The 19,759-nt window shown below is 43.4% G+C and overlaps 1 protein-coding gene and 1 non-coding gene across 2 annotated transcripts; one reads left to right on the top strand and one right to left on the bottom strand.

Moving 5' to 3' along the window:
* Positions 1 to 11,437: 11,437 nt before the first annotated feature.
* On the top strand, positions 11,438 to 12,746 carry LOC4324489 (probable purine permease 4). Its single transcript, XM_015770988.3, has one exon. The coding sequence runs from the start codon at positions 11,476 to 11,478 to the stop codon at positions 12,613 to 12,615; it is 1,140 nt and encodes a 379-aa protein (XP_015626474.1). The 5' UTR covers positions 11,438 to 11,475; the 3' UTR covers positions 12,616 to 12,746.
* A 3,858-nt stretch (positions 12,747 to 16,604) lies between these two features.
* LOC107280758 (uncharacterized) lies at positions 16,605 to 18,453 on the bottom strand. Its single transcript, XR_003242645.2, has 2 exons — positions 17,384 to 18,453; positions 16,605 to 17,302 (listed from the first exon to the last, which is right to left on the bottom strand). It is a non-coding gene; the product is annotated as an uncharacterized protein (transcript).
* Positions 18,454 to 19,759: the final 1,306 nt, after the last annotated feature.

Genomic DNA, 19,759 nt, shown 5'->3' with positions numbered 1-19,759 from the left:
CTAAACTAAATACTAAGCACTTTAATATTCGCTCTGATACATCACACTAGTCTGTTAGGTTGCGCCGTACCGACTTCTTTTTTGGTCATGTCGACATTCCCGAGAGCAGCTAAACCTAATTAGGTAATTAAGAATGTGGAGAAGCACTACACAGTACGCGAAAAAAAAAAAGAGCTAACTGATCCATCAGCTGATCATTGTCGGCGATCTTAGTACTAGCTTCTGCAGCATATCGAATCACTTTCCTGGAATCTCCATCATTCCTGCCTCATAATAATTTAAGTTATTTCTCTTCATTTTCTTCTCAGAAACTATATATTTATTTGACTTATATTACATGAATCATGTAATCATAATTATTCTTGTAATTAATCATTTCCTACACAAATACTACCTGCGTTGCTGCAAAACGATAATTAGTTTGTACGACAAAAATGCTAAATGTCAGACTAGCAAATAAAAATCTTTTGACTTTTTCATGTTAATTTTTTGAAACATTGACGCTCAATTTCCTTAATACTTAGTTTCAGAATATAAAGATGGTAGATGAATATTTATGTTGAAAATAGCATTCATAATCTCATAAACTTAATAGAATTTATGAAAAAGTATGGTCAAAGTGCCAAAAAAAGATATTAATAGATTTTTCATGAAATGCACTTTTATATACTAGTTTAATATCTTTTATAAACATATAGTTAGTAAAAGTAATAATCAAATATATATATACGCATTAGAAATTGTGTCGATTGCCAAATTGACAAGTAAAAAAAGAATGATGCAGTAATTAGTAGGTGCCAAGAATATATTTTCATGGCAGATGAATTGTACTAAGATGTTGATAAATTTGATTGCAAGAAACGATGCTCACTAATCATGATTTCAAGAACGTTGCGCCTCAGCGTCCAGTACACCAACTTCAGAAAAGGTTAGTGATTTTGATGGAGAACAATCAACCAAACCACGAAGGTACTCATTCCTATGAGCAATCGAGAACTGGCAAGAAAAAAAAATAAAAAACAAAAAATGATAACTTAAGGGTACTCATTACTAAGATGTTCCAAAGACAAGTAACCAAGTGATGTAGCCAACTGCACACAATTACATGATGAAGTAACAATGCCTAAATTATGATCTAACAAAACACCAAATGAACTTAAGGGGGTGGCTTAGTATTTATACATGAAGTGATCTAGGACAGTGTGTATGACATGGCACGTCGCCCTACGACAAACCAGACCCATCTGCCCAAGTGGAGGTGATGCAACACCATTGGTTTTGGTTTCTAGGAACAAACCACTCTTACGATTCAGATTGGTTGGATCCGTCGGAAAGAGAATTCCGAGATCTTTCTATCAAATCCCCACATGGATTTTTAGATCAACGGGTATGCTCGTTTGAATTTGGGGTGGTGCAGCAAACTGAACCGAAATATTCTATCTTGCATCCTCGTTGAGCTTTTGTTCATCTCTACCGTCATTCCTAATCACAATAACATCACCACTAGCATTTAGTAGTACTACCCAATTCAGTAAATCATTCTTATGCAACCCTACATGGTAATTAAGTTGACGGACACGAGCTCGAGCGATTGATCCTTAATCACTGGTTCAGCTTGTGTGCTTGCCGTTGGCGTGATTATATCCATGCATGGTGCGGATGTCCTCATCATACTAAGTCATGGTGTAGTGGGTTCATGCCTTCAAAACTGTTAAAGATTAGTTACCGTGGTATTGTTAGAGATTTGGATGTTTATGTCAAATTCAATTGTTTTTCTCGAACAAACAGGAGAGCTGCATATCGTTATATTAAGAAGAATAAAGGAGATGGTAAGAACCCTTACAACACACACAATAGACCTTCACGATACCAAAAGACAACCTCAACCTACTACAAGCAAACACTATTCAGTGTTCGGCACAAGGGCAAGAATGCCCTTAGCCCTTGCCAAACCCCATTTATACAACTCTTCTCTAGCAAGTAGCAATGCTTCAGCCATGTTGGGAGAAGTACCGTCGAAGACAGAACAATTACGATGTTTCCATAACGTCAAAGCTCCCAAGACAACAATAGAATTAAGCACTATTATAAATCCTTCTATCTGTGACGGCCTCTAATATGCCTAGAAATAGCGGGCCGTCACAAGAAAGTCATCTCAATCGGGCCGAAAAGTGCCCGATTGAGATATGGTCGCACAGACATGTTAGATGGGCATAAAACTTAAGCCCGTCACGGATGACACCTATCAGTGACGGGCCGTAGTTTAGGCCCAATTGAGATAACATTCCATATCTCAAACGGGCCTAACGTTATGGCCCGTCACATATGACCATCATCTGTGGCGGGCACCAACTTTAGGCCCGATTGAGATAACATTCCATATCTCAAACGGGCCTCAAGTTGGGGCCCGTCACAGATGACCATCATCCGTGACGTGCACCAACTTGAGGCCCGTTTGAGATAACAACTAGGCTCATCACAGATGACTCATCATTGACGGGCTATATACTAATTCCCGATTGAGATGACTTAATCTCTATCGGGCATTAACTAAAGCCCGTCACCGATGAGTTTTTTTTTTTCATTTTTCGTATGAAATGTTTATATTTGTAAGTTGAACTATAGCAAAATAATTAAGTGCAGTATAATAATTCATTTTATGACTCAAAATAACTTCAGGGTAGTAAATGATTTCAAATGGAAAAAATGTCAACAACAAAGTTGTATAACTTATCAAAATTTACAACTTTTAGTTTGGTCATTTTTCTATATAACATTTTTTTGAACAGTTTCATGAGCCGATACTGATGTGCTCCACCATGCTAAAACTGATGCGCTTGCCCCCCGAGCCAATATTGTTGTTCCTCCATTAAATTCTCCACCGTGACCATGATCTTGGCATTGACTTCTTCTTCATACATGTGGATATAAAATTCGTGGTCCCACCAAGCGTGCCAATTTGTGTTGACGAAAAATTCGAACACACCGGCCTGGGAGATCTGCTTAGCTCCTGTGCAGGTCCAAATCTTGATGAGATGCGAGTGTGCCAGTCAGTTTGATCCTGCAACTGACAAGATATGCAAATAGTAGATCAAAACAGTCGATCGGCTGACAAGCCGATGGAGTAGTTCCAGCCGATAGTCGATAATAACCGATGCCGATACCAGCCGATAGCGATAGGGTTTAAGCAATCGGCTATATGTCCAATGTAGATAATAATATAAAGGCAATCGGCTGATGATGATGTAATAACAATATAGTCGAGTAGAAACCAATCGGCAAATAATGATATGATAAATAAGCATCGATCCGAAGGTTAAAGCACACATCGGCTGGAGGTCCGATGTCATGAAATCCACAAGATTAGATTAAACAGTGAAACCTTTGTTGTCATCGACTAAATCCAATTTATATGTATATGCAATCCTTATGAGCCGATGCAACGTCCAGATAACTCACCGGCTGAAACCCCGATGAAACCCTTATTGGCAATCAAGAAGCAGGCTAGAGATTACGGTTCTAAGCACGACTTAGTAGACCAAACTTAATTGATGCAGCACTAAGTATGAAAAGAAACATAATATCTAGACAATCAAGCCGTTGACTGAGTTTTCAGGGTGGTAGATGTCTAAGCTAATCTAATCTAGCAACGAGATTTAGCCGATACCGGCAGAAACCCTAAAACGAGAAGCAGCCGATAGAGCTAAATTGATATGCTAAGACTAGATTAACAGAGACATTTGATAAATTGGTAGGCAAATATATCATCCAAACCAGAGCAATCCAAGAGGTCGAATGTACTGATGCAGCCTTGAACGACACCGACGTAAACGATACAATTGCCTGGGCCGACGGAACATTGGACTTACCCCTTAGCCGGAGATCGAACACCAATGCAGCCCCGCGTCAGGTGCCAAGTCCCGCCGGACGATAAAATAAAGTAGAAAAGGTAAAAGGTGGCGATGCGCCGAATTATATTGATCGTGAAGATAGATTACATAGACCCCGGGTGTACATATTTATACCCATGGGTTGATAAAAGTCCTTGTCGGACAAGAAAGAAACTTTCCTAAAGATAAAAGGAAAAGATAAAGTCCTTATAGGACACTAAACACACTTTCCTAAAGATAAAAGGAAACTAACAAACTATTCCTAATTAATAGATAACTTGCCATGCCGCATTCTCTTTGAACTCGGTCTCTTCTGGATAAGCTTTCTTTAGTAGATCAATTTCTTTAACCGAATATAGCAAGAATCCGACAACTGACGACTTGACAACTCTCATCGGCTAATCTCAGGACTTCGAAGCCGATGCTGACTCTAAGCCGATGACTACTCCGGGCTTATCAAATTCACTGTTAACAGTACCACCTTGCTAGTTTAGCACGGGTGAAACAAGCTTATAAGGCATTGTCCCTCCAACCATGCTACTCCCGGGTTAACCCTTTTACACGAAGCGAGGATGAAAGTATAAGTGGGCCCGTCCGTCGGTTGGGCTGGGCTACAAATGGATTGAGAGGGATTTGGAAGAAATTTATTCCACACCTACTGAGGTATGGAATTATAATCATTACTGGTTTTAGGCTAATTCAACAGTTGCATATCACGATTCATCTTTTAGAGGCATGAGCAGCTCACATAGCACTTGGCTAGTGTTTCTGACCATGTAAAATCTTCCTACATGGGCTTTGTCAAAAGCAAAAGTACATTTTACTCTATGTCCTTATACAAGGCCCACGATAGCCTGGTATTGACATTGATGTATTTCTTGAACCATTGACGGAAGATATCGAAGATTTATGGGAAGCTGGGATGAATGTGTGGGACGAGTATTTAAGACAATACTTTACAGTAAAGGCCCATCATTTTTATTACCATTAACAATTACCCCGCAATGTTTCAGTTCCGGGGCAGATTAAAGTGAAAACATGATGTGTGATATGCTTAAATGGGTCCTACTACAGTTACCTTCTAGGTTCCAACAAGCTTGTTTACATGCGTCACCGGCGTTTCTTACACATAAATCATAAATACCGCAAGATGACGTCAGAATTCGATGGTATCGAAGAGAATGATCCACCACCAAAACATAAAACTAGGAAGGAAATACATGCCATTACAAAGAAAATACAATGCGTGTTCGGAAAAGGGCTGAAAAAATGTTCGGAGGGAACAAAGCGTAAGAAACCAGATGATAAATCATGTCCCACATTCAAGAAGCATCGATTTTCTTTGAGTACATGTGGTACTGGAAAGATTTGGAGATTTGCTATGCCATATATTTCATGCATCTATGAAAAAAAAATGTGTTTGATAACACTGTCAGAATTGTCCTTGACATACCAAACAAGACAAAGAATAGTGTACTATCACGTACCTATCTAATAAATATGGGAATCAAGTAAGAGCTACACCCGATAGAAGGTGAGAAGAATTAAAAAGTATATCTCCCTCCAGCCTATTTCACATTAACATCTGAGGAGAAGAAGGCATTTTACATTAACCTAAGGAGAAGAAGGCATTTTGCAAGTGCCTTTACGGTGTTAAAGTGCCCATAGATTTCTCATCAAACATCAGGCGACTAGTCTTCATGAAAGATTTGTTGATATCCTGTGACAATTCACATGACTATAAGATTTGTTGATGTCATATTCACCGTGCTTCTCGCCATTGCTATAAGGGCCATTAAATCAGAACATGTAAAGGTTGCTATCACAAAGATGTGCTACTTTTTTAATGCAATATCACAGAAGCTCATCAATCCTGAAGTGTTATCACTAAATTGTTTATTCTCACATGAGACCAAGTGCAAACTTGAGATGTGCTTTCCTGCATCATATTTTAATATGATGGAGCACATCATGGTTTATATAGTTCCTCAGATAATTGCACTTGGCCCGTTGTATCGAGGCAAAATGAATGGCTATCCCTGGCCGCATTCATCATGAGGATTATATTCCAGATGATTATGCGAAAATGCAACCACAACATGTGAATGAAGGGTTCAAGACATACGATTTAGACTTCCTGACATGTGATGGTTTAGCTGTACTTGGGGATGCGGTGGAATATATAATACTATGGCACAAAAAGGATATAATCTTTGGGACCTCCATCGATGCTCCGCTGAAACCACCAACACCTCCACAAAAGAAATCGGCCCCTCATGAGGTTGAAAAAGATAGCAAAGAACATGAGGTGGCACCTTGTGATGGACACATTGAAGTGAGCAACTTGCAGGCCAACAAGCAAATAGCCAAGGGGAAGCAGCTGTATCAGCCATAGTATCAATTGATGGACAGACCAGAAACCGAAGTACAACTTGTGTCCTATGTCCAACATGATCCAGAAGACACAACGGGTATGGAATGGGAAGAAATAGAACTCGATGTGTATGAAGACCAATGCCCCACCAAAGAGGACATAGACACACCCAAGGATGATGACAACAGCAACAATAAGTCCAAAGTGCCTAGTGTGCTACGAAGCCACAACCCCCAAGTCAGAGAATAAGCAAAAGGAGAAGTGGATGATAACCACCTTCCGAGTTGGGATAAAACATGCCAAGGAATGCTTGATTGATCAGAAAATGGTTGATGAACTTGCTAGAGAGGAATACATTCCAACGGATGAAGTACCGGCGAAGTTTGAAAATGGAAAGTCGTCTGGTCCAATCACATGCTTGAAGAAGGTCCACAGGAGATGAGAAGATTACATAAATGGTACAGGGATGCTAGCAAAAAAGGGCTTACGTCCATAACGTTTCGAACATCGCCCCAAGCTTTCATGAGCGGTGTAGGTTTTTTATGGCTCGATTTCGCTGACCTTCACGTCGTGTACCGCCGTAAAAAGATGGACGTGAACTTTGTGGTTGCATGGTGCCTGTGAGTATAAATGCACATTCATACAAAGAAATAAATAGACAATATAATCCCGAAAATGATTAATAATCATTTTTTTAGGATGCAATACATGGATGATGAGAAGACACGACAACCCATCGGTTACCTGGACCGAACAAGGATTTGTCAAACACATCATATCATCACTCTCCAAGAAAATTCCAAATAGCTTAAGAACAAGACACCTAAAGAGATAAAGGAATATAAGAATGGCTTGCACAAAACCAAGTTGCTTATTGTGGCCATCTATATTGGACAAGCATTCCTAAATTTTCAAGATAGAAGAGTCATAATAGCCAGATAAAATTTTAAGTAAGTCTGGTAGATCTGTGTATATATCTTTATTTAATCTATGATTAACTAAATCATCATTACTATGTAGCGATCATTACATTTATTCTTGCTCTACCCGAAGCATGGGACTGTTACAGTCCTCGACTCCCTCGATTATAATCACAAGTCATATAGACAATTTCTAACAATCTTTCAATTAATAGTAAGATATTCTTATCCTTGCATGTGTACTATCATGAAGTGTTAATAATTATTAAATTGTGTTCATTAATACAAACTTTATTATCCTATTATGTGTACAGTGCGTACAACAACTACAAAGCAAAAGGCGAGGAAGAACTGGCAAGGAGGGAGAAGTTGCTAGTGCATACATATGAGAATATAATTACTAAACATACTCTACACACTTATTTACTTACTTTCTTTTGCCTGCGTGTATAACTAATTCCTTCTATATGTATGTCATAATGAAGTGTCACAAGGAACCTAAAGGTTGTGTCCTTTGTGGATATTATACTTGCGTGTTCCTCCGGGTTAATGTAATTCTCTCAACTCAAAGTATAAGTTTAATGATAGAATGCACATCTAATTGATATTGCTATATATTCTCGTGCATGCTGTTGTCTAGAATCGAATATCGAACTAGCTTTGATGATGAAGGCACTAAAAACATATAGCGGGACCTCTACCACTTCATCCACCATGAGTGCTACCATAAAGATGGACTGTTCTTCAACCTCGAAGGCAGCTTAGCGATAAGTGAAGAGTCCAAGTTTCTTGGGGAGTGGAGTCATGTGCTTGTGTAATTAACAATATAATCCATAATTATGACGGTACTGTAAATCTTATTGTATGGCCTGCACTTTTCACTAATGCATACAATATATGTGTATTATATCCGTATTACATGTCTATTAGTTGCTAGATATATTTAGGCAAATTTTGCCACAGGACACTGCGACTTTGTGGTTTTAGCTTTAGGACACGTCAAAAGTCGATCTTTGGGGGAATGCACTCTCAAAATATGGTTATTTGCTAATGGACACTGCAAACATTAAAATATTAATTTCTGGTTGAATAGGAGAGATAAATAGCGTGAAAGGTCAAAAATAGCCCTGGGCCCACTTGACATATTCTTCCCCCACAACTCACTCCCTCTCACACTCAAGCCACAACACCACCTCCGCTCGCTGCTGGCAACCACCCGACGCTCCTTCCTTGCCTCCTCCACCTCCGTCGCGGTGGTGTGGTGGCCCCGCTCCCCTTAGCACGCGCGGGCGGCGGGGCAGCACGATCCTGTTCCCGGGCTCACGCTAAGGGGTCGGTCCTCCCTCCTCCCCCCCCCTTCTACCTCCGTCGCAGTAGCATGGTGGCCCGACTCCCTTCAGCATGCGCAAGCAGCGACGCGCCCTGGCTCCCTGGCCAGCCCTCCTTCCTCGCCTCCTCCACATTGGTGGAGCCAAGTTCTCAACCCTGTGGGGTCAAAATGCATAAATATGCAACTATGTGGGGTCAATCCATACAAATTTTCTTTGTTTTATGTACTTTTTCACTATTTTTCACATGATCAAGGTGTATGTTGCAAAAACATGTGGGGTCAGCTGACCCTACAGTTTTAACGTGGCTCCACCACTACTCCTCCACTTCCGCAGTTAGCTCCTTATATCCTCTTTCAGGGGAGCCGGCATTGGAGGTGGATCCAAGGTGGCCTGGAGGAGGCAAGGGCGGCATCGACCGGCGTGGTGAAGCGGTGCGGACGAGTCGGGGTGGAGAAAACCGGCATGCCGAGCAGGAAGCCGATGGGGTGGACGATGGGGTCCACGAGGAAGCTAGGAATGAGTCGGCCAATGGCACAGTTGCAGGAGAGGACGCTGGCCAGAATCGGAATCAGAATTGAGGAGGATGACGGAGAAGGTGGTGTTGTCCTCGATCCGGAGAAGCGGTGGCGCGGAGGAGTGCTGGGAGGAGCTAGGGCGCCATGCAGGGATGGACGCGGAGCATCAGAGCCATGCAGTGCATGGGCCGGAGTTAGCGGCAGCGGATGCTGCTAATGCGCCCATGGCTTGAGGTGGTGCGTCGACGGTGCAGCAAGAGGCTTTGCCCGTGGATCTGCCACCCTCGCCTCCTCTAGGCCGCCACCTCGATGCCGGCTCCTCTGTTGCGTTGATGCTGGGGAGGGAGGAAGAAGAGAAGAAGATGGAGAGAAATGAGGGGCAATTTGGTCACTCTGTGTAAATATTTGAGCCCCCTTTCAGCTTTCGCCTCGTCAGCACGAATATACTATTTTAATCGGCACGGTGTTCGCTGGCAAATAACCATGTTTAGAGAGTGTCTTCTCCCAAAAGGGAGTTTGTACAGTGTCTTACGGCTAAAATCACGAAATCGTAATGTCCTATAGCAAAATTTACCATATATTTATGTATTAGTTAATTAATTGTAGCATTATTGATTAAAATATACTATTAGAAAATTTGGTGGGAATATTTTCGCAGATGGACGTAATACATTTTCTTAGGCGTAATAAATTGATTTGCTGGAATAAAAAAAGAAAGTAGCACAGAATAGAGCCTAAATTAATTTCAGAGCCTAAATCCCCTTCTATTTGTTGATAGGGACGACCCAGGCGCGGCTGTACTGGTACACCACTGAACTTCACATTCATCGCCTACCCACCACCACGCGCTGCTGCTGCGCCCACTAGCTACTCCGAGAGAAGCGAGATGCGGAAAGCCATCAAGTGGGCAGGTTTTTGTCCCACGGTCTGTGGGCAATCGGCTCTTGAAAAGCTGCAACGGCTGGGCCCATGTCCGATCATGTTTTACGATCTGCATAGGTAGGTCGCTGCCTTTTCGATCACTTTGTTGTCGCGCCCCTCCGCCGGCAGATGGACCATGCATCTTCTTCTTCACTTCTTCTTCTTCTTCTGCATACATAGATACAGATATACTCCCTCCGTCAAAAAAAAAAAAAAAAAAAAGACAAACCCTGATTTCCGTGTCCAACGTTTGACCGTCCGTCTTATTTAAAAAAATTATAAAAAAAATTAAAAAAACAAGTCACGCATAAAATATTAATCATGTTTTATTATCTAACAACAATAAAAATACGAATTATAAAAAAATTTCATATTAGACGGACAATTACAATTGGACACGGAAATTTAGGATTTTTTTTTTTTAAGGACGGAGGGAGTAGATCCCATCTGACCGATTGATTTCATGCCCACCGAAACCTTCCACCAAAGCTTCTCCCTGTCCAACGTACGCCTGCTGTTTCTCGTCCTGTTTTCTCTATTATATTATAGTACTATATTGCGACGTGTACATGTGTTTGTTTAAGCCTTCTGTAGCTTGTGTTTGGAAGCATACTGTATAAATTATGCATACTTTGATGCTAAATTATACTTTGATGCACACGGATGTTCTGCGTAATTTTGCACTGCACTATAGGGGACTTCTTTCAGAAGATGTTTGCACGAAAGAACAGACCTGGCAGCACAGAATATCCCCCCAATAACAAAAGCTTGTCTGTCACCAGTTCATCACGCGATGTCGTCATAGCTGTGAAGAAAAGAAAAATCGCCCCCAACACTCCCTGGTAACGACAACGCTCCGGATGCCAGAAAAAATGTGCTGTTTCAGTGCTCTGCTGGGTGCATAGCACAGACGTTTCTAGCGAGTTTTCCGGGCACCTGACACACAGACACAGGAATTTCTCTCCCCCTTGTGTCTCACATGTGAGACAAGCGAGATATTATTCCCCAGCAATCATCCAAAAACAGAGGGGAAAGAAATAATACTTGTACACACTACATACTCCATCGTTCGTTCTTCAGAGAGTACAGAGATACTCCTACTAGTAATACATACAGAGCTGATGATTGATCGTTGGAGACTAGTACTAATACATAACTATTCAAGGGAAATTCAGACACAAGCTTATTAATCTATACGGAGGATGTTGCCATGTAGGACCCCAAAAGAAAAGGGGAAAAAAAGAAGAAGGGACACATCAGTGATAGCGAAGGGCGGCATCCTTTTGAGAGCAAATAATTGCACTCCACTGGAGTACCCGTAGTACGATCCATCATCGACGAGTCCATGTCGTGTGCCACCAACTTGGGTTTAATATAACGGTGCTCAATTTACACAGAAAATACCTTGCAAAATCCCTTGAAATATGCCTCTCTGCCTTTGCAGACGACCATAAACATCAAGGAAGGCAGCAAACTGCAAACCCCCATCCTGTCCCTCTCCCCCTCCCTTACCTTCCACTCTTGATGGACACAGCCGCCAAGCTCCACTCTCCCACCACTCCCCTCCTCGCCCACGCCCACCATGACGACCGCCTCTTACTCTGCTCCCCGCCGGCGGCCGTGGAGTTCCCTGTGCTCAAGAGCAGGGCGGCGCGGGGCGCGCTGCTGCTGGCGGCGAACTACGCGGCGTTGTTTGTCGGGTCGCTCTCGTCCAGCCTGCTCTCTCGGTTCTACTTCGCGCACGGCGGCGCCGACCGGTGGCTGGCCACGCTCGTCCAGTCGGCGGGATTCCCGGCGCTCCTGCTGCCGCTGATGTGCGCGCGGCGGCCGGCGTCACGGCCGTTCGCCGGGTTCACGCCGCGCCTGGTGATGTACTGCGTCCTGCTCGGGCTGGTGATGGGGCTCAACAACCTGCTCTACTCGTGCGGCACCTCGTACCTGCCGGTGTCCACCACGGCGCTACTCCTCTCCATGCAGCTGGCTTTCACGCTGGCGCTCGCCGCGGCGCTCGTCCGCGTGCCGCTCTCCTTCGCCAACTTCAACGCCGTCGTGCTCCTCACGCTCTCGTCCCTGCTCCTCGCGCTCCGCCACGGCGCGGGCGGCGGCGGCGGCGGCGCGGACGCCACCAGCCCGGACTACCTCGTCGGCGTCGCGGCGACCCTCGGCGCGGCGTTGCTCTTCGCGCTCTACCTGCCGGCGGCCGAGCTCGTGTACCGGCACGGCGGGGTGACGGGCTTCCGGATGGTGGTGGAGGCGCAGGTGATTATGGAGGCGGTGGCGACGGCCGTCGGCGCGGCCGGCATGGTGTCGTCCGCGGGGGGCAAGTGGCCGTGGGACGGCGTGGAGGCCACGTGGGATCTGTCGCCGGCGGCCTACTACGCGGTGGTCGGGGCGGCGGTGCTTAGCTGGCAGCTGTGCTTTCTTGGCACCGCCGGAACGGTGTTCCTGACGACGTCCCTGCACGGCGGCATCTGCATGACGGCGCTGTTGGCGGTGAACGTGGCCGGCGGCGTGGTGGTGTTCGGCGACGAGTTCGGGCCGGAGAAGGCGGTGGCCATGCTGCTCTGCCTCTGGGCCTTCTCGTCCTACGTCTATGGGGAGTACAAGAAAGGGGACAAGGCCATGGCAAATGAGGAGGACCAAGGGATTCTGGATCGGGTCTAAATTTTGCTTTCAGATCAGATTAAGAAAAAAGAAAAAAAAAGAAAGAAGAGAAAGCACTTCTAGTCTTTTTTTTTCCCTTTCATGTGAATAACCACCATGCACATAATGTGAAAAGTTACTAGCTTTTTTAATGACCCTCTCTGGCTATCTGTTAATCTGAGTGTAATTATATTTCGCTGACAGAATCGAAATTCGTGAGTGAGAGCAATAGTGAATCGGCAGCTCATCGTGGCTAGCCAGCTCGATGGTACCGTGTGCACTGGGCACTCAGCAGGGACCGTCAAGTACCGCGGAACCACCAGCCCAATCAAATTGTGAAAACCACTGTACAAACTGTGAAGAATTTTCAGAAAGTTATAGAACATACCATGTGTTGTGTAGGTAATCTGCTAATTTTAATACTACGCAATTCTTTGAAATATATGAAATTCATAACTAGTGATATCAAATCGTAAGCAACCGAATTAAATTGTTTCGACCGTGCTCGCTTCGTTATTTGTCAATTTCATAACTTCCCAGCGAAATTAAGATTGATCTTGAAATTTTACATAATACAGTGTACTATCAATCTTGCATTTGGTAAATTGTTTTAAGTTGTAGGCATATTTAGTGTAGTATTAGTGTCATGGTTTCACTAAATTGGTGGATTCCATCTGATATTCTTCCCACCAATTGTTACTGTTCCACGTTCCTAGGACCTCTTCATGATATTGGTGTATCTATTGACAAGAGTTCAGATAGGGTGCATTCAGCGGCAGACCTAGGGGCCCAGAGATCCTGAGCAATCGGCCGGGCTCGACGACTCGCCAAGGTTCAGAATATTTTGTGTCTGCCACTGTGTATATCTTTTGTACACCTTTACAAGTCCTGCTATAGTCAACGGCTTAGTGGAGCAACAAGCTGTAGTTGATAGGCAAAGTGGAAAGCAACACTATTATAAGAATCATATAAGAATGTGTAACAAAGGAAGAAGTCTGATCTTAGATGAATTATAATTAAAGATGAAAACGGTAGGAAATTTTCTGACCGGATCGATACCGATATTTTGATATTTACTTGTAATTTTGGTATTTACATTGTAAACACACTAAAATTACATAGGTAATTTAGAGACTTACAATGTAAATGTATGCTGACTTTTTTTTAAAAAAAATATGAGTCCATAAATATAGCTACTCCCTTCCATAAAATTAAATAATTAATATAATAGAAATATCTTTATCGATTATTACCTTTTTAAAATTTAGTTTTTCCTAATTTTTGTCACCATCACACTGAAGTTAATACTAAACAGTGAAATTCTTAAATATAGAGAATTTCTCTGACCATTTCCGACTGTTTCATTAAAAATAATAAAAAATGATTCCGTTTCCAATAGTTTTCATCTCTAATTATAATCCTCTTCTTTTCACAAAGTGAACGTAGCTCAGCTAGTTCATTTTTTTTGGTAAAATCTATCCATTTAGGTACATGTCTTAACATGAGCATTCGCATTTACGACTAAGTATTCTTTCACTGGTACACGACATACCACCGACTGCGAGACCCAATGGTGACTTTGTGAATATGAAGATATGTGATATGCTAGCTCAATCTTGAAGATACTCATAGAGGTAGGATGTGTATGTGCATTTTTAAGGGTGAGTGTGCACGTGTTTATATTGGTACCTGGACCCGTATTGTGTTTCGAAACAAAATAATCCCCTTCCTTTCAGAGCTTCTAAATAATTGAATCATATCTATTTTACACTTTAACAGAGTTATACCAAATTAGGGTTTACAATCCGAATTCCGAACTTCCTGAACCAGGTCGGAAAAACAAACCGCTCCGTTTTTAGTTAAGTTAAAAAGAATCAAACAGAAGTTTAAATTTTTGACAAGATTTATCCGGATTTTGTCGATTTATCAATGGTTTCCACAAAATCTAAAGATATCGCCCATGAGTGATTTTTGATCCGGTATTGGGATTGTGAACCCCTGTACCAGATATCTTGTCCTCGTGTCGCTCTTGTCGAGTGACTCGGGTGTCGACGATGTTGCACTACCACCGCTTCCTTCCAGTCCTTTCCCTGCTTCGCCACCACTGGAGCAGACTGTGCGGTTGCAAGGACCGTGGTGGCAGTAGAGCCTTCTCATTCCATAAGTCCCAGCAAGATGTAAGCTTCCATCGGATGGTCTATTCAACCAAAGAAAAAGCCAAAATTTGAATTTTCAAACTTAATTTTGACATTGATTTTAAGATATTTTCAACGTAGTTTCTTTTTCAGCATTGGCTTTTAAGTCACCGAGAACATATATATAAAAGTTTTAGCTACAAATTCATTCTTATTCTCTAATAAGCCGTTTTGGCTTATTACGAAAAAATCCAAACGATGAGGCCCTAAATGACAACGGCTGTAGTGGCAGCGATGACATGGATCTACTGACCCTATTGTCAAATACGGGGACGATGACCGCTGGTTTCCGCAACGAAGGCGGTCTCTTTGGGGCTAAGGCAGCAATGGTGATCACCTTCTGTTTGAGGTTGAGGTGGTAGGCGACAGGTAGATCCGTGATCGAGATGCTTGATCTTTCCGGACAGTACGTAGGGGCCCTTCTCTTTGGAAGTGTTGTAACCGAATCAACGCTGACCATGTTGAGTTTGGCCCGACATGTGCATGGGCTAGCCATGGCGGCCATACGTGGCTTCCCCACACAAGCGATGGTTCAACTGTTGGGATATGCGTAGGCTACGATAGCATAAATCAAAATGTTCTATCGCATAAACCAGTAACCATGAAAGTATTAGATCATAGATCATTACCACTCAACGCGCTGTACAGCGGAAAAATGCGCTAAGAAGTCGAAGGAATTCTTGCGAAGTAGCGCGCGTCGATGTAGAGGAAGTAGTCGATCGCACCGGCTCGACCTTCTCCTCCTCGTGTGTTCTCCTCGCCGTACTCCCATGCCGATCAGCACCGCAAACCAGCAGCGCCTCTACCGGTATCCACACGTACAGGGCCGGAACGCCATACGCAGATGTGCTAGCACCCGCGCGTGGCTAGGGTTTTGCTCGGGGAGGGAAGTGACGGCTAGGGTTTCTCACGTGATGCAATGCCTCCGCCGGTCACACCCCTCACGAATATATAGGATCCATCACTCGGGCCTCCAAGGCCCGTAGGACTCCTATTCGGATCCCTATCCGAATTAAGCTTATATTGGATCTACATCCAATCCCCTTATTCTGGCCCATTAAGCGTGCGACTCTGTAGGTTCATGTATATTCGGCTGTAACCCGAAAACTCCTTTTCGGTCCACGCGACAACAGCGGCCCCTAGCAGAACGTATTGACCCACCGGACATACATAAAGATCATATTGGCTGAATCTCTAGTGTATACTTGTATGAACTCCTTTGCCTCACGATATCGATTAAGCTCAAGGCTAGATATGTGCCATCCTCTAATAGCTCAATCATTCACTCGAACCTGTTGATAGATTATATAACTTGTGATTGACTCCTCAATCACCTTTGGCATGGCCATGCACTTCCATAATCTACAACATCGAGAGGCCCAGAGATATCTCTCCATAGGAGGGGCAAATCCCATCTTGATTATTCATATTCCACTACATGTTTCATAGCATATCCGATAACTACTTTTATAACTACCCAATTACAGAGTAGCGTTTAGCAGTCCCTAAGTAAGCTACTACACATGTTGGGAACCATGATAATCTCAGGTCTAAGGATTCAACATCAACACTAAATGAGATCACTGATGACACAACACATATGGCTCTTGCAGTGTCTCATGTTGGGTCTATCCAACAACATGTTCACTAACATGTGTCCACATTATTAATTTGGTATCTCTATACCATGATCCATGAGACATGATCATCAATTAATACATTTGCTGATCATCTAAACATATTTGTTCCACATATGATATTTGATCAGGATCCTTTAGAAATAGCAACACATAACATAAAGAGTCTCATGAAAGAATCACATATTCATTAACCAATAATGAGTTATCTATTTCAAGGAACAAAGTCGATGATACAATCATCTCTATGATTGCCTATAGGGTATATCACTAATATCAACCCAGTGAGGCCTCCATTGCTACCCGGCCGGCCCTCCCTGGCGCTCCCCCTTCTCTATAGTCAGGGGTATTTTGGTCATAAAATGGTTAGAACTCAAAGTGGCATTTTATCTGGTAGGCAACATACTAAGTGGTATTTTATTCATTATATTTTATTGAGTTGCATTTCACGAAACCCCACATATATAGTGGCATATGATCCATTTTCTCATCGAGCGAATAGGAAGGGAGTAAGGAGAGATTGGATTTGGGGATGGTCTCTGGCATCCTCCCCGATGGCTATAGAGAATTCTCATGACCCTACTATAAGATCATAGTAACGCAAGGATGTGTTATAAATTGATGAGGATAATATTAACTCATGACCCCACATGACAGATTAGTTAGCGGGTAAACGGACAAAGTGGGTAATGAGTAGTATTTGCCTATGCACATGCCTGTTTACCCATCGGGTATAGCATTTGACCCAACAAAATACCCAAGAACATACCCAATCTTAATGGGGTTTCTACAAACGGGTAAACGGGCACAATTGCCATCCCTAGATCATGAATATCGAGCGCTAAGAAAGTACCACGCTTGATCAAATCAATATTCCTGCCAAAATTAATAGCAATAGGAATCGGTATCAGCAATCCACGCCGAAACATCACTGAATCAATCCAAACCAATTCGTACCTTGCATCAACAACAGGCGAAACCAGATCGGGCGAAGAAGCGCAGCAGAAGGAGGTCGGACCAAGAACCGGGTTAGACCGCACAACCCTAGAACATAAAAGAATTAATACAGGGATCAATACAGGGATCGCTCACAGACGGTGCTTGATCCGGCGCCGGAGCTCCCCATCATCATCACTGACCAAGCCAAAGCAGGTGGTGGCGGCGGTGAGAGGACAGGAGGATCGGAGCGCCGCGTGAAGAGAGACCAGAAAAGCGGAGTGAGTAGCGATGCCTCGGATGAAAAGTTGCGTAGAATTCTAGAATTAGCAGATCGTATTTCTTATCACGTAAGCTTCCTGTTGGCAACTTTCTATGACAAGTTGACAAGCACGATCACAACACCTAAACGCCTTGCGGTGATTCTAGAGTCGCCAATCACTTCGATCTAGCAAAAGCTATACCAAGATAGGTTTTGATAACTAAACCGGCTAGCGGAGCCGATTCCTAGATAACTACCCGTCTCGTGGGTAAAACGGAAGGTTTTCAGGACAAACCTACAAAGAAGTGTCGCACTCTCACAGCGGCGGCGGATGATTTACGGCGCAAATCAACAGAGATGGACAAACTAAGAGAAAACTAAAAGCAATATGAAAAACGATTCAATTGATTGATTGTAGATTGATTAGTTACAATTGAACCGGCATGTCCCTTATATAGGGGTTGGTCTTGCCCTCTACAAACCCTCATCCACGTCCAACTCGGGATAGAATCCAAAGGAAACCTGAAACATTCCTTCCCGAGCAAGGAAACTTCGAGACCCGGTGAAACACACTCAGACTCGGACCTGCTGGTCAGACCGGCCACATGCCGCCGGTCTGACCGGCCCTCAACCGGCGGTCTGACCTGCCAACACACGGCGGTTAGACCAGCCTACTCGGAGGAAACCGACATACTTCTAAACTTTGGCAATATTTCCTATTTTACTTCTAGGTGCCAAATTTAGGTGTAAACACTTCCCCTCCTCTAAACCAATTGCAACTGAAAGGGAAGAAAACAGTAAATCCCATACTGTTTCATTCTGACGTGGAAGCACCCAGCAGCCGAGCCTTCTTCCACGGTTTATATTAGCCGATTCCTGGTAATCCAGAGTTGCCAGCAAGCAGCATCTTCACTTTATCCTCCTGACTTTTGATATCTCCTGTTATTCCAGATAAGAGCATCTTCAAAGAACTGATCAGAAATTAAAGGAGCCTTATTATTCCAGATAAAAGCATCTCTACATAGTAACCATATAAATCTAGAAATTGGACAGGTCAAATGACATGGTTGGCATTTTTCTAATTCACCACATAATTCACGAAACATTATAATTAAATGGACTAGGTCCAATTTAATTCTAGTAAATTTCATGAATTCATAATTAGTGTTAAGGGATTAATATCATATTGGAAAGCAATGTGGAGGGACCTCGACTTAAATAGGTTGCTAATTAAGAGCACCCGTTGGGCGGTTGAGGTGGTGGTGGGATTGCCACACGCGCGCCAAGACGAGACTGGTGCTCTCCTTCTAGGTGTTACGTTTTTTTAACGTACCTGGCGGAGAGCCGTTACAGAAGAGCCATTAAGTTTCTCTCGTGCTGGTTAACCTCGCATCTCCGGGATAGATAGCAGAGTGAACTCTCTCTTCTATTTATATTCTCTATTGAGAGCACCTACGCGCACGGGTACTTGCCATAGTATGAAAAACCAGACCGACTGGTGACCCGGTCGATCCCTTGGTTCACCGGTCCGTTGGTCAGACCGTTTAACCACGATTCACAAAATATATGCTCCCTATATATGTGTTGTAAAATATAGTTGCTTGGATGGTTAGTTGGCTAGCGCAGCTCGCTTTGAACATGGAGACCAGGGGTTGAGTGACTCAACTTGAGTCCTCATGGAGCAACTTTTTCCTCTTATTTTTGCCAAAAGAACCATGGTAAGGTGGGCTAGTTAAGTAATTGGGCCTTGATGTGGCCCATTTTGAGAGTGGTCCAGCCTTGTCGGTTCAACCAGGTGGTTTAATAGCCGGTTCACTCAAAATCGCCCGGTTCTACCGGTTCAAACGGTTCACATGCCTTTCCAGTCTTTCTATCCTGAAAGAGTGCAAGCAAAGAGAGAATAGCACACAAAGATGATTGCCTTGTATTAGTGCTGTACTTATAGTACAAAATAGAATGGCCTCCCGTGGTACAAGCCTCACCCGGTGCCTGTATGTGAGATGGGTAGAGCTCTATATTCATCTAACTATGCTGCATTTCATTCAACAGCTGAGAAGCGATCTAATGCATTGATCTGAAGGAGTGGCACCGACTCTACGTGTGAGACCTGCTCGAATCGCAGTTCCGTTGGTATA

The sequence above is a fragment of the Oryza sativa genome, chromosome 1 (assembly GCF_034140825.1).
Source record: "Oryza sativa Japonica Group chromosome 1, ASM3414082v1".
In the NCBI taxonomy this organism is placed as follows: Eukaryota; Viridiplantae; Streptophyta; class Magnoliopsida; order Poales; family Poaceae; genus Oryza; species Oryza sativa.
The sequence above is the reverse complement of the archived record's forward strand: the minus strand, read 5'-3'. Positions and strand labels throughout refer to the sequence as shown.

Bases quoted from the DNA above. Each gene is read 5' to 3' on its own strand.
- LOC4324489 (XM_015770988.3), top strand. From the start codon at position 11,476: ATGGACACAGCCGCCAAGCTCCACTCTCCCACCACTCCCCTCCTCGCC.